This window comes from Trifolium pratense, linkage group LG4, assembly GCF_020283565.1.
Source record: "Trifolium pratense cultivar HEN17-A07 linkage group LG4, ARS_RC_1.1, whole genome shotgun sequence".
Classification (NCBI taxonomy): Eukaryota; Viridiplantae; Streptophyta; class Magnoliopsida; order Fabales; family Fabaceae; genus Trifolium; species Trifolium pratense.
The window spans coordinates 29,074,442-29,088,855 of record NC_060062.1 but is presented as its reverse complement, the minus strand read 5'-3'; the positions used below and the strand labels follow the sequence as shown (position 1 = coordinate 29,088,855).

The following is a 14,414-nucleotide window of genomic DNA, read 5'->3' as shown; positions in this document are numbered from 1 at the left end:
ATGGGGGTAGTCATCTCGTGACTTTAGCTTAATTGGTAGGAACATTACATATAATATATATGGAACAAAGTTCAAACCAAAATACTCTCACTTATTCACTTTAAAAAAGTAAAAATATTTTATCGCTAGACTATTTGACCATAAAAAGAAAAATACAATGTGGTAAATACATTTTGGCTATTATATTGGATCAACATTGACATTCTATTTTGAGCTCTGAAATTTGATTTGACAAAAATTAGAAAATAAATCATCTGTTGTATCAAAAATAAAAATCGTTTGATATTAGTCTAGCTCTAATTTGTAGAGGCATGCACCATCATAATGTTGTGATACCAAATTCATTAAAAGAGCCCAAACTGCATTACATCTAAAATGGAACAAAGCAAAGGATAGTTGAGAAACCAAAATGCTAGTAGAACAAGAAAGAAAATATATACAACATAAACAGTCCAAAATTTACACACAATTTTTGACAAGCCACATAATTATTAAGGTTAAATATATTTTTATAGTCCCAACAACACTCGAAAATTTGAGTTTAATCTTTACAAAAAAATTATTCAATTTTAACTCACATCTTTTAACAATTTAACATACTAACAGAACGAGATATATATCATGTTTTTATAAAGTGTGGAAACTAGAATTGAATAATTTTTTTGTAGCAATCAAAATCAATAAATAAATATTTAACCATAATTTTTATTAATTCATCTTTCACATTTTTCATTTTAGAAAGAGTATGATCTAGTGAAGACCTTTTTCCATGCCTTCAAACTTAGAGACCTAACCCTAGTTAAAGATAAAGAAGGCTTAAAATCTCTGTGAGGAAATTTTGCTAATGGAATTGGTGAAGATGATGATGGTGATTGTGAATTGTCTAATACAACATTGTCTTCTTGGTTCCAAAAACAAGCCTCTTTTCTCTTGCTTCTAACATTTTGTAACACATCAAATTTGTTGCAAATTCCCCATACAATCACCTTTTGTTGACAATGATCCACATTTACCGAGTATATTCCTGCCATCAATATAGGTTGGCACAAAAAAAAATCAAAAAAACAAATAAGTTGCCACAAAATTAATACCAATTTACTAGCTAAAAAAATATTAATAAAATTAAGAAGGTAGAGAATGTTGAATGTGAAGTTGTGTCGTAGGAGTTTGTTTGAAGTTTCACATTGCTTAGGTTCTCGAGATGTGAAATGTATAAATATGTGAGAGCAACCTTACCCTTTAAGCTAACTTTTGGGGATAAGATCCAATCATATTTAAAAGAGAAGTTTTACTTTTGGATTGATCTTGGAGAGTTTTTTGGTTGGATATTAACCCTCTAGTTTTTTGAGAAAATGAACTTTGGTAATCCTGAATTCAAGTGCGAATTAAGTAAAGTTTAGTCAACGGTTATTTTTATTAAAATTGAATTCGAATTCTTTCAAATAATTTGTTTTAAAATTCAATAACTATTTGAGCTAAATATTTATGAGAGTTTTGGACAGAAAACTTCTCTATTTTTTTTTTTGGGTAGATGAGAACTTCACTATTTATGCGACAATTGGACCCAATATTGGAGGCTTAAATTTGATGTCACGCTGTATTAAATAGTAGTAATGTACATATGATCACAATTTCTTTTTGACTCTAGAAATTGCTTAGCACATGGAGAACAATTTGAAATATATATGTAATGTGAAGTACAGTTCCTAGTACTACAGATATTTCAGTTCACACAAGAGTTTGACTTTGCAATCCATAACATAATTTACAACATTTTCTAGCATCAAGTTAATGTCTTTTCAAAAAATAAAAATTAATATAACAGGAAAAGGGGTCAAAGGACTAATTATATATTTTTGAATAAGAGAGATAAGTAAAATTTGTCCGCAAATTGTTTCATCATATATCCAACATGAATATTAATCAAATCTATCGTTTTAATAGAATATATTAACATTAATCACTTGTGTTTAGAGCTGACAATAGCCGACAATAGACTTGGTGAGACAATATATATATTGATATATATTTTCTTTGTTTTTCTGGGTAAATAGACAAAATGACAATGTCATTATAAAACTCACACATATAAATGAGGAAATGGGGTTCGAACCTCTGTTATAGTATCTGACCTAATAATTTCGGTATTTTTTTCTGTTGAACTAAGTCTTGGGGACAAATTTGATATTTTCTATCTCTATAAATTTGGTAATATTGTTAAGCATTTCTGTTATTTCACATGGAATAATTAGAGAACATAAACATGTAAGAGAAACATTATTGATTGTTTAGAAACTATATCAGCAAATTAAGTGAATGTTAAATTTACCTTTGAGATTGGATAAGGTTTTCTTTATTTTCTTCTCACATCCATAAGAATACAAGGGTACCCTCATTTCAACATATTGTGCCTCCACAATATTCTTGTAAGCTGGGACAATTTGCATGTTTGCCATTCTGACAAATTTATTTGTTTCAACTCAAACCATCTAACTTACCAATGAATATGTCTCACCAAGTCTTATATAAAGTTTTTGTTGATGATATGGATCATGACCGGTTGGCTCATAAAATTCATTAGATTCTCTTAAAAAGAAGCCTTTCATAGTATTCTCTTTTTTCCTTTATCATATGTTATGTTGCCTTTAGAGTCAGCTATAATTTCTTTCAAAAAAAAGTATTAGACTTTGTGAAAAGCCTATACAGTATGTAAAAAATATCACTATATTATTTTATAATTATTTTTTTACTCAAAATAAATCATATTCATTCATTCATTCGAACTAATAACCTGAAATAAAGACGGAACAACAAAATACACGCATAAAGACGGGACAACAAATTAAAATACACCGCACAAAGACGAGACAATAAAATACACCATACAAAGACGAGACAACAAAATACACGGTAACTTTTGTTTATTAAATATTGTTTATCACTCTAAATTAGAGATTTATGATATTATTCTTTATAAACTACTTCACTCTATATAAATTTATTTAGTGATGTCTTTAAAAATCTTATTATACATAACCTTTGTTCAAGTTTTTTTTTTATTTGACACAAAAAATTGTTCAATTTATTATTTTATATATTAGCCTGTCTTTCTATATACTAAAACTATAATAAGTCAGATAATAAACTTTTAAATATGCTAATGTATAAGATCAAATTACTAAAAAATTAAGTCAAGCCTAGAAAAAACTTATGGTAGATTAGAATAAGCCCTGTTAATCATATATACGGCGTCCTGTTATGCAGTTACCTTTATAACGGTCTTTGTTCGTCTTGTGCGAAAACTTGGTTATTAATATATTTGGTGTTAGAAAAAAACATTATTATTATTATTATTATTATTATTATTATTAGGGTAAATAGTGTTATACCCCCTGCAAAATAGGTGAGTTTTGCGTTACCCCCCTGCAATTTTTTTTTTTGAGATTACCCCCCTGCAATGTCAAGATTCCTTGCGTTACCCCCCTGGCTCAACAAGTGGACATATGACATGGACGAATCTTGACGTGGCATGACACGTGGAAATTAATTTATTTTTTATTTATTTTTAATTGCCAACTCAGTAATTATTTATTTTTTAATTAAAAAAAAATGAAAAAAAACTTTTTTTTTTAGAGAAACTTTTTTTTATTTTCCGTAAAAAAAAATAGTTTTTTTTTTTATTTTTCAGTCAAAAAAAAAAAAATAAAACCCAACTTTCTATCTTCTTTCTTTCTATTTTCCGTAAAAAAAAATGTTGTTTTTTTTATTATTATTAGTTATTATTATTATTATTGTATTTGCTATTATATATATATATATATATATATATATATATATATAATGTATTATATTTTTTTTATATAATAAATGCCAACTCAGTAATTATTTATTTTTTACTTAAAAAAATGAAAAAAAAATAACTTAAAAGTTGTTATATTTTTACGAACATACTTAAAAGAAAGTTTTGTTATTTATTTTTTTTTTTACTAAAAGTTGTTATTATATAAAAAAAAATATAATACATTTTATATATATATATATATATATATATATATATATATATATATATATATATATATATATATATATATATATATATAATAGCAAATACAATAATAATAATAATAACTAATAATAATAAAAAAAACAACATTTTTTTTTACGGAAAATAGAAAGAAAGAAGATAGAAAGTTGGGTTTTATTTTTTTTTTTTGACTGAAAAATAAAAAAAAAACTATTTTTTTTTACGGAAAATAAAAAAAAGTTTCTCTAAAAAAAAAAGTTTTTTTTCATTTTTTTTTAATTAAAAAATAAATAATTACTGAGTTGGCAATTAAAAATAAATAAAAAATAAATTAATTTCCACGTGTCATGCCACGTCAAGATTCGTCCATGTCATATGTCCACTTGTTGAGCCAGGGGGGTAACGCAAGGAATCTTGACATTGCAGGGGGGTAATCTCAAAAAAAAAATTTGCAGGGGGGGTAACGCAAAACTCACCTATTTTGCAGGGGGTATAACAATATTTACCCTTATTATTATTATTATTATTATTATTATTATTATTAGCAAATTAAGAGCTATAGTAGTCAAAATTTAAATTTTTTTGTCCAAAGACAAAGTGGTCAATCCGAAATTCACACACTACACAACAAGATTCTAAATTTAAACTTTAGTAAAAATGTTTAGCCTAACAACATTTGTATTAACTAGTACTATTGAATTAGATCTCATAGATAGTTAAAAATTAATTATAGAGAAGTAAGATCTATTTTAGCAAATTAAGTCATATCTAATTGCCTTTGATTAAGAAAATTGATATCATATGTTGGATGTGCATGGTGTGACATGGATGACTGCAAAGCTGTGTCAGCAAGGTCAATAAAAAGTGACTAACATGTTATTCTCCTTTTTTTTTCATCTTGGGAATGGCAAAGTTTTGGAGATTGGCTCCCATGTGGGTTGTTTTCCTTACCAAAGAAGAAAGTACTATTGAATTGATAAGAGTTTGGAATTTGGACAACTAATTGATTAATTAATTAACCTTAGGAACATTGCATTAGGACATGATCATATTGTGCCTTCTTGAAGATTTTACTATTATACAAAATGGACACTTTAGGTACTAACCATCGATGCTAATACCATGCACATGCAATTGTCGTTTCATTTGATCCAAGGTCAAACCTTGATACATAAACCATTGGAAACACATGTGTTGTTAACATAATAATAAACATATTGTTGACACCCAGATTAAACTTAAGTGTAAGCTGAAATTGACTTAAAATTGGTGATTTAGGGGTAGTTGATTAAGCTCGTCGAAGTTGTGATGTAGGCAAAGGATACAAAGCATAACAGGCCACCCAATTGATATTTTGTGCACGCTAGCGAAACGATTGCTATAATATGCAATGTGCGCGCCAGGAAGCAGAAAATGTGATCAACGAAGAAAATACAAGGGAGTGATCTCGGTTGAACAATAGTCTATTTTTCATTTGCAGTTTACTTGAGTCATAAGTAACTATGTTACAAAGTTTTCTTAGCTTTTTCCCCTCTCTTAATACAAGTACTTGAGAAATTCATAGTCGACAGACAAAATTCCACCAATGTAATCGGCTAATAAAGAAAACAAATCACGGTTGATAGACTTTAATTGATCTCTCGACTAATTCATCCACATCAAGATGATGATGGATCAAGACTCTCAATGATAACAAATTTGGATCACTGAATAATAGAGAATGAAAGAAGGGATTGATTCTAAAATGATAAATGAAATCAAATATATTGCGAGTTTATTCAATGGCATGACACTAAAGGAATTATGAAAGCCTAAAGTTAAAACTTGCACACATACCATATTGTGAATCAATTCATGTGAATCATGAATTGAGTTAGAGATTATCCCATATTTGTGCATCATTAGGAAATGTCAATGTTACTCGTATTCGTGGATATTTACAAATAAAATCTGCAATCGAGTGGAAATTGTTACTGCAATAGATACCTACATGTAAAATAAATGAGTAATTTCAATATGCATTTATCAATGGGGCAGGGGAGGGTACTATATATTAGCATGTATGACATGCTCATATGACAAAATACAACCCACATCCTTTTCAATTTTTAACAAAACTATACATCACAAGCATTTGAACATAACTAAAATATAGGCCATAATATAAGTTACATTTTCCACCATCCCTATTCATTGTTTCAAATGCAATATTTTTTTTATAATTTATTATCACCTCAAATTTTAATTCAGAGAAGTCAGTAATAATGTGAGTATAGCCAAAAACATGTGAGGCTTTTGGAAGGGCACTGGCAGGTATATTGATTTTTCTCTTCAATTATGTGTTTTGTCAGCCATCTCATGTCATCTAATCTAATATATCATTTTCAAAATCACATGCTTCTAACCAATCTATGAAATTAATTAACATTAACATTAAATTAACTAACTAAACAGAAAAAACAATGAAAAAGGCAAATAGATTCCCTAAACTAACTGTGTGACACACTTATAGATCTCAACCGTCTGATCAAAATCATCATCAGCCAAAATCGAACTAGTAAATGCGCAATTTTAATTGTCCAATGACCAAATTGAATCAATGACTGATATTGATTACATTGTGAAATTGCATAATATTATTATTGCGGCGAATCTAGATCCATGAAAAAGAACTAGAGGATACTCATTATTTCACAAGCATTTGTACAACATTTGATCTATGTATGACTATATACTAATAATATATCGTACATACATAAAAAAAAGACATAACGATATATTATTAATCAACTTATTAATTATTAATTATCACCATGAGTATTCCATTTATACACTTTTTTTTCTTTTCCATATTCCACCAACCAAACTCCAAAAAATTCTCATATGATGTGTTTAATTATGAAATGGAGCATGCATTAGGATTTTCATCACTGAATAATTGAGGTGGTGGAATACGTTCAATCACATAAAGTGGAGGATATTGATAATAATACATCATTCTCTTCATTCCTTCTTCATCAATATTAACAACAGCACCACCATTCTCACCCCCCTCTTCTTTCTTTGTTTCTTCTTTACTTTCTTCACCTCCCTTTTCTTCTTTACTATTCTCACCCCCCTCTTCTTTCTTTGTTTCCTCTGTTGGTTTCTCTTCTTTTTTATTCTCTTCAGGTTTTGCTTCTTCTTCTTCTGATGCAGGTTTCTCACCTTCTTTGCTTTCTTCTTCTTTCTTTTCTGGTTCAGGTTCTGGTTGAGGAACTATTTTTGCTTGTTTTTTTGTTCTTCTATAGACATAATCAACTAGCTTGTTTGCATCCATTGTTCCTGTCACAGTTACTTTTCCTGTGCTAAACTCTGTTACTGCTGTTTGAACTCCTGCATTAATCAATACAAGTTTTCACATTAAATAATGCAAATAAATATAGCATGATTAAATTTCTCTTATAGTTTTCCAAAGAATATGACATTGGTTTTAAATTGCGGTCTGCAACTAAAATATAAAGAATTTTGAAGTCGTTGTAATGAGATCGACCACAATTTTGACAAGAGTTCGTAGTGTACGGCATTTAATATCATGAATGTGACTAAGCTAGTTTAGATATACATCTCAACAAAAAATTATAGGGATCAGAAAATAAAATGAACCAAACTTTTTTGAGAAGTTTGAAATCAATGTTTCCTACTCAATTTTTCCATGTGCTCTTTTGTCTAACTTCTATACATGGATACAAATTCCTTGTAGAAACAATTTCCAAGCATTCAAGCAGTTAACATTTCGGAGCTATTGGATCAAGATCAGTCGACTCTAATTTCAAGTTTGCTTTTAAAGTTGATTAATTGAGATTAACATCAGAGTCGTCTGATCGTTTGGAAATTGCGACTTTAGGCAATCCAAGTTGGTATATACTAGAATGATTAAAATTTTTCTAAATTAAAATAAAAAACTACAGCCTGATCAAAATTGGACTTAAGTATACTAATTTTTTAGGTAAGTTATAACAAGGACACCCTGCTTGACTAATATAATGTCTATAAAGAAAATTTGTTAGGTGAATGGCATGGATATGATTCATAAAACTAATGTTTCTTATTGAATTGCATTTGTGCAAAAGATTAAAATTTTATTGTTTAATCACTATTTGTTCACAAAATTAGGCCATCATAGGAACATCTTTATGAAAATATATTCACCCCCTCCCCTACTATTTTACCTCACTTTTTGAGGCACAATCTCATGCATGGAACATGGACCATAGGTCCCACATTACACAATCACCCAATGTTTTAAAAACCGGACCGGACCGGCCGGTTCAACCGGTTCGCCCGGGAACCGGGCCTAATACCGGTCCGGTCAACATCACAGAACCGCTAGTCCGTAAAACCGTTAAAAAACCGGTACGAACAGGTCTGAACCGGTGAAAACCGGTGAAAACCGGAAGAACCGGTCCAGATTTTTTATTAAAAAAACTAATTTTTTTTTTCTTTTCAGTATTTAAAACGTACCTTTTTTTTTTACTTTCCGTTTTTTTTTGACATATTTACAATTATGCAGCAATTATTTCAAATGGTTGTGTTGTTGATTTTTAGTTGGAAGTATCCATATCAATTACAATTGCAATAGTTGTGATTTTGATTTGAAAAAACACAGATCTTTTACTTCTTTTCTTTTTTCTCAGTTAAATACAAGTTTATTTTTATTCTCTATTTTTGCAAAACTTGCAATTGTAACAATATCTAAATCCTCTTTCCCTTAATACACTATTATCAACTTAAGAACAACAACAGATCTGTGTATTTGAAAAAGTAGAAAAAGAGATTGGTATTTAAGAAGAAAGAAGGAGAGGTAGAGATGAGTTTGAGAAGAATGAAAATAGATCTGTGCATTTGAAAAGGAACCTTGGTTTGCTTAATTTTGAGAAATTGAAGTTAAAGAAGGTAAAGAATGAAAATAATAATATTGTGTGGCTGCTGCTTTTCTGATGTGAGATTAGAGAGATTAAGAATTAGGGTTACTCAACTTATGAGTGATATATATATATATATATATATATATATATATATATATATATATATATATATATATATATATTAAGCATATTGGGCTAGAGTATTGGGCTTCTAAAGTTTTGCTAAAAAATAAGTATTGGGCCTTTAAAAATAATATATTGAGATGTAATGTAATTTTTTTTACTCATATATATTCTTAATAAGTATATATTTATTTTTAGTCAAAAAAAAAAAATATTTATTTATTTATTTATTATACGGTTCAACCGATTTAATAACGGTTCAACCGATTGAACCGATTGAACCATGAACCGGTGATCTAAACGGTTCGATCTCCGGTCCGGTTTTTAAAACATTGCAATCACCAACCAATTTGTTCAAAAGAATGCCACAATAAGAGGGTCCTAGTCCTACATACATCAATTGATGCTGACTTGGCAATATGATGAATAAAAAACATGAAAAGATGGACATGACCAAATTCAGGAGTGATGATTCATCCTTTTGTTGGATTCCTTTTGTTAAAAAAATAGTAAATTTTTTTCATGAAGTTAATTTGTCACAATCAAAAAAACTTTAATTGGATTCAGAGAATTTAATCATTAAGAAAGTAACTGTCTATTTCATCCCCTTTTATCTACTTGTCATTTTCTCAATGAGAAATAAAAATTATAGGCATCATATTGAAATCAAGAAAAAACAAATTATACCTCTCATTTGGAGTATCTTTCTCTTGAGTTGCTCAGCACAAGCCTCACAATGCATGTTCACATTGAGTTCCACTGTTTCTGGTCCACTAACCTGAAACACCAACAATTTTCCATTGTTGATTAAGGTCCAAACAATTGGCTTATTTGAACTTATCGACTGACATAAGCATATACAATAAGTTATTTTCAGCTTATTTTCAATAGTTCTAGTTAGTTTCGACGAAAACAATTTGACTTTATTTTATTCTTTATTAGAGAACTAACTTATAAATAAGTACTTATATGATTAACATCTTTATAACACTGACACTACTGATTAAAAACATGTTTGATGTTCAATATTGCCTTGCCAAATTTTTAATTCATTTTCTCAAATTATTACTTGTGATGGCATATTAGTGTCCTATCACGTATCTGTGTCAGTGCTTCATAGATAAGCACTTATGCTATAAGCACTTATAAGCACTTAACTAGTTGTTTATTGAAACATGGCCTAATTGTTGTTTATAGGAAATTAGTTCCCCCTTTCTCATATATATGGGAGGAAAAATATTGTGATTAATACCTGAGAAACAACAACTTCTGGAATAGGCTCTCCTTCTGCTGAAGGCAATGGAGATATAACAAGTGCTCTTCTCTTTGTTTTCTTGGTAATTGTATTGCATATAGTTTGAGGCTCAACTATACCTTTTATGGTAACTTCATTTTTAGCCATATCAATTACCACTCCTTCAACACCTATTAAAAGATAAACACAAGACAAAAATGAGTACACATGATGCATGCATGACATTTGGTAACAAAATCTAATAAAAAGACAAAAGAAAAATGTAACAAAATATGAACCTCTCATTTTCATAATAGATCTTTGAATCTTCTTTGCACATCCTACACAATGCAAGTCCACAAAAAGTACACATGGTGATGGTGGTTTAGGCTCTTCTTTTTTCTCTTCTTCTGCTGACTTTTCCTCTTTCTTTTCCTCCTCTGCTGGCTTTTCCTCAACCTTTTCTTCCTTTTTTTCCTCTTGTTTTTCCTCAACCTTTGCTTGTTCCTATACTCAATGAAAAAAATAACAAAAAATAAAATTAAGTACCACAACAAAACTAATGTAGACTCATTAATAACCAAGAGGAGATCCTCTCCGGTGCAATTTACTTTCAATGGCATCTCAACAACTCATTTCATTTTTGTACTGTACAGTTCAAAATACTACAAAAAATTAGATGGTGAGGATCTCCTCCTAATGACCATGTTACAATTGTGCTCGAGAGAATTCAAATTTTGTCCCTTAAAATTGTAAGTATGGTTTTAAATTGTGGTCTGCAACTGCAGTTGGAGCAAAATTATTACTCTGCAACGATATCTTAACTGCAATTTCGACCAAACCACATTTTAATACTATGATTAAAAGGTCAAACTCTTTTCACTGAGCTGAAACCTCGAAAACAAATTAATACAGACTCTATTATAACTCACCTAAATGAGGAAAATATCAAAAAGAATTTCAGAAAGCAAAATGGGAACAGAAAGTTATGTTACCTGTTTTGCTTCCTCACCCATTTTGGTGTATGAAATATCAAATTAGAGAATTCTAATTTTGGAAAAGAAATGAAGAAGGATTATACAGGAAAATAGAGAAGTATAAGTGATATTATAAAGGAGTTTAAGATATATGGTTGGTAATGATTATTAGATTATAAAGTTAAGCCAAGTGATTCCTGATCACATGCAATGCCACTAACTACAAAAGGAACCACAGAGTTTAATAATTTATTTGAGAAATCTTTTTAAAAGGTTTGAAGATTGAAGGGATGATGCAGTGATGTAAGGTTATAGCAGCTTTATAGAGAAAAGGAGATTAATAGTGAAGCTAAGTTGGAAAAAGTGAGAGAAAAAAAAGGTTTTTTGGAAAAGAAAATTAGCATAGTTCCATTAACCACCGACTGATAGAATTTTGATAAAAACATGACTAGGTGGTGAAGTGTCATTCTGTCAGAAATGCATGGCAATATGTGTCAGTGTAGTGCCTTAATATGACAACCTGGACATCTACTAGGTGTAGATCTATTGTTTAAATATATATATACATAACGAGTAACGAATTGTGCCGCTAATTTTTTTTAAATGGCAAAATTAATTCTTTAAAATACAACATCTAGAGATTTAGGTGACACCACATTGTTATGCATGACTTTTTGAACTCTTTTCAAAATATTCACAGCATCTGCTGCTTAGGAAACCAAACGTGTCAAAAGCAATGGTATAATAAAGGCATGTTGATTGTTAGCACACACTCTCTCATGTTTGACCACTTTACTTGAAGCAACTTTGAGGGCTCATGTCCTACAATAAAATCCTCAGACGTCAATCTCACAAGTCCGGCCTAGGGATGATAGGAAAACTTAAGTACACATATGTCCTAAATGCATTAATTTAGTAGTTGAATGTGTTAAATGTTACCCTAAATGCATTCATGAATCATTTATGTTGGGTTTTGAAGATTGGCTACAATTTTGCAAAAACATCATAAGCCAACTGTTGTACCTAAATGCTGCAGAATGCCTGTACAGCATGTGTCCCCAGGAAAACAGAATGCGCTATAATTACGTTTGCATATCTAGTGAAGATTTGATCTACAAATATGATAGTTCTTATCCAGTAAGCCAAAACGCGTTTGTTACGAAAAGATACTAAGAAGGCGGTTTGTTTTATTTGTTACAAAAATATATTTCAATATTTTTGTTTCAAATCTTTTTATTGAAGAAATATATTTTTTGGAGTAAATCTTTTTTCAAAAATATATTTTTGGGATTGAAGAGTTTGTTGAAGATTTATTTTTCCAACAAATCTTGCGAGCTGTCAATAAAGATTAGATCAAACAATTCTGAAGATTTATCTTGAAGAAACAAGATTATTGAAGATTATAAATACATAGGCTTGAACAACGTATAACTCACGAATTCCAAAGAGTACTTTACAAAGTGTGAGTTTTAGCTATTCGAGTGTTTTTAATTGTGAGCCTTTCTTGTGTCACATTGATGCAAGCTTAGGACTGTGTTTAAGTTGTAAGTTGTGTACTTACTCCGAAGCTTTTAAGCAAGGAGGTTAGGTACGATTAAAGATTCAACCTTAAGCTTTTAAGTACGGGTTGTGATCGTTTGTGTCTTGAAGGGTGACTTCATAATTGGTTTGTTACTGAGTTTAAATCACAGGTTGTGTGATTGAGAGGAAGTGAGAGGGGTCTCATATCTAGGAGTTCCTAGGTAGAAGTTGCATTGGGTAGTGATTAAGTGAGGAGTTGTAAACGGGGGAGTTTAGCTCTGAATTAATACTACTGATAGTGGATTTCCTTCCTGGATTGGTATCCCCCAGATTAGGTGTGTTTACACTGAACTGGGTTAACAAACCTACTGTGTTCTTTATCATTCTGCACTTTATTACTCTGTTCGTTTCACTCTGTTTTGTCTGCTGTGAGATACAGACAACTGCTGTAACATCTGTTATAGCACTTGTCCACTACGTGCCAGGAATTTCAATTGGTATCAGAGCAGGCACCCTGTTCTGTTTTGGGTGAGCTCCAGGGAAGATATTTCTGGAAATATGGACAAGGACGGAGGAATTGTGAGCAGGCCACCCTTGCTGACTGGTACCAACTATGACAATTGGAAGCCACGTATGATAGCTTTCCTAAAATCAATTGATAGTAGGACTTGGAAAGCCATACTAACAGGATGGGATCATCCCAAGATAAAGGATGCTAATGGAGCTGATACAGAGGAATTAAAACCAGAAGAAACCTGGACTACTGCAGAGGATACATCAGCTCTCAGAAATTCTAAAGCCTTGAATGCCCTGTTCAATGGAGTTGATCAACATATGTTCAAGCTAATCAAAAAGTGTACTGAGGCAAAGAAGGCTTGGAATATTTTGAAAACCACCTATGAAGGGACTGCCAAAGTAAAAATCTCCAAACTGCAGATGTTAACCAGAAAATTTGAGAATCTCTCAATGAAGGAAGATGAGAGTGTTCATGATTTCTATATGACAGTAATGGAATATGCCAATGACTTTGACATGCTAGGAGAAAAGCTAGACGATGAAAAGCTAGTAAGGAAGATTCTTAGATCACTCACTACAGACCTATGAAACATCAATCAATGAAAGGTTAGAAAAGAAGAATAAAAGCATTGTTTTTATGTCTAATACTGATGAAGAAGAGATGGATATTGATGTAGACTCCACTGAGAGCATATCTGAAGCTATTGTTCTACTTGGAAGACAATTCAATAAAGTTCTAAAGAAGATGGACAGGAGGCCAAAACCAAATGGTAAAGGCTTTACTCAAGATACCAGAAAGGGTTCAGGAATTCCTAGAAGGCCAAAGATTGATGACAAGCCTAGTCAAAACAAAGGGATTCAGTGCCATGAATGTGAAGGCTATGGTCATGTACGAGCAGAGTGTCCCACATACTTGAAAAACCAAAAGAAAAGCCTGACTGCCTCCTGGTCAGATGATGAATTGTCAGACAATGAAGGAAATGAAGCAGCTAAGCAGATTACAGCTCTAACTGGAATATGTGCATCTGAAACAGATTCCTGCGAAGAAGAACTAACCTATGATGAATTAGCTGACTCCTACAGAGAGCTATGCTTGAAAAGTGAAGAAGTGT

The 14,414-nt window shown here is 30.7% G+C and overlaps 2 protein-coding genes across 2 annotated transcripts; both read right to left on the bottom strand.

Annotated features, from left to right (window-relative positions):
- Positions 1–690: 690 nt before the first annotated feature.
- On the bottom strand, positions 691–2,589 carry LOC123924537. The gene is made up of 2 exons (XM_045977464.1): positions 2,330–2,589; positions 691–1,024 (listed from the first exon to the last, which is right to left on the bottom strand). The coding sequence occupies exons 1-2, from the start codon at positions 2,454–2,456 to the stop codon at positions 735–737; spliced, it is 417 nt and encodes a 138-aa protein (XP_045833420.1). The 5' UTR covers positions 2,457–2,589; the 3' UTR covers positions 691–734.
- A 3,895-nt stretch (positions 2,590–6,484) lies between these two features.
- On the bottom strand, positions 6,485–11,798 carry LOC123881513 (heavy metal-associated isoprenylated plant protein 9). Its single transcript, XM_045930222.1, has 5 exons — positions 11,284–11,798; positions 10,588–10,795; positions 10,307–10,479; positions 9,742–9,832; positions 6,485–7,399 (listed from the first exon to the last, which is right to left on the bottom strand). The coding sequence occupies exons 1-5, from the start codon at positions 11,302–11,304 to the stop codon at positions 6,921–6,923; spliced, it is 972 nt and encodes a 323-aa protein (XP_045786178.1). The 5' UTR covers positions 11,305–11,798; the 3' UTR covers positions 6,485–6,920.
- Between the last annotated feature and the right edge of the window lie 2,616 nt (positions 11,799–14,414).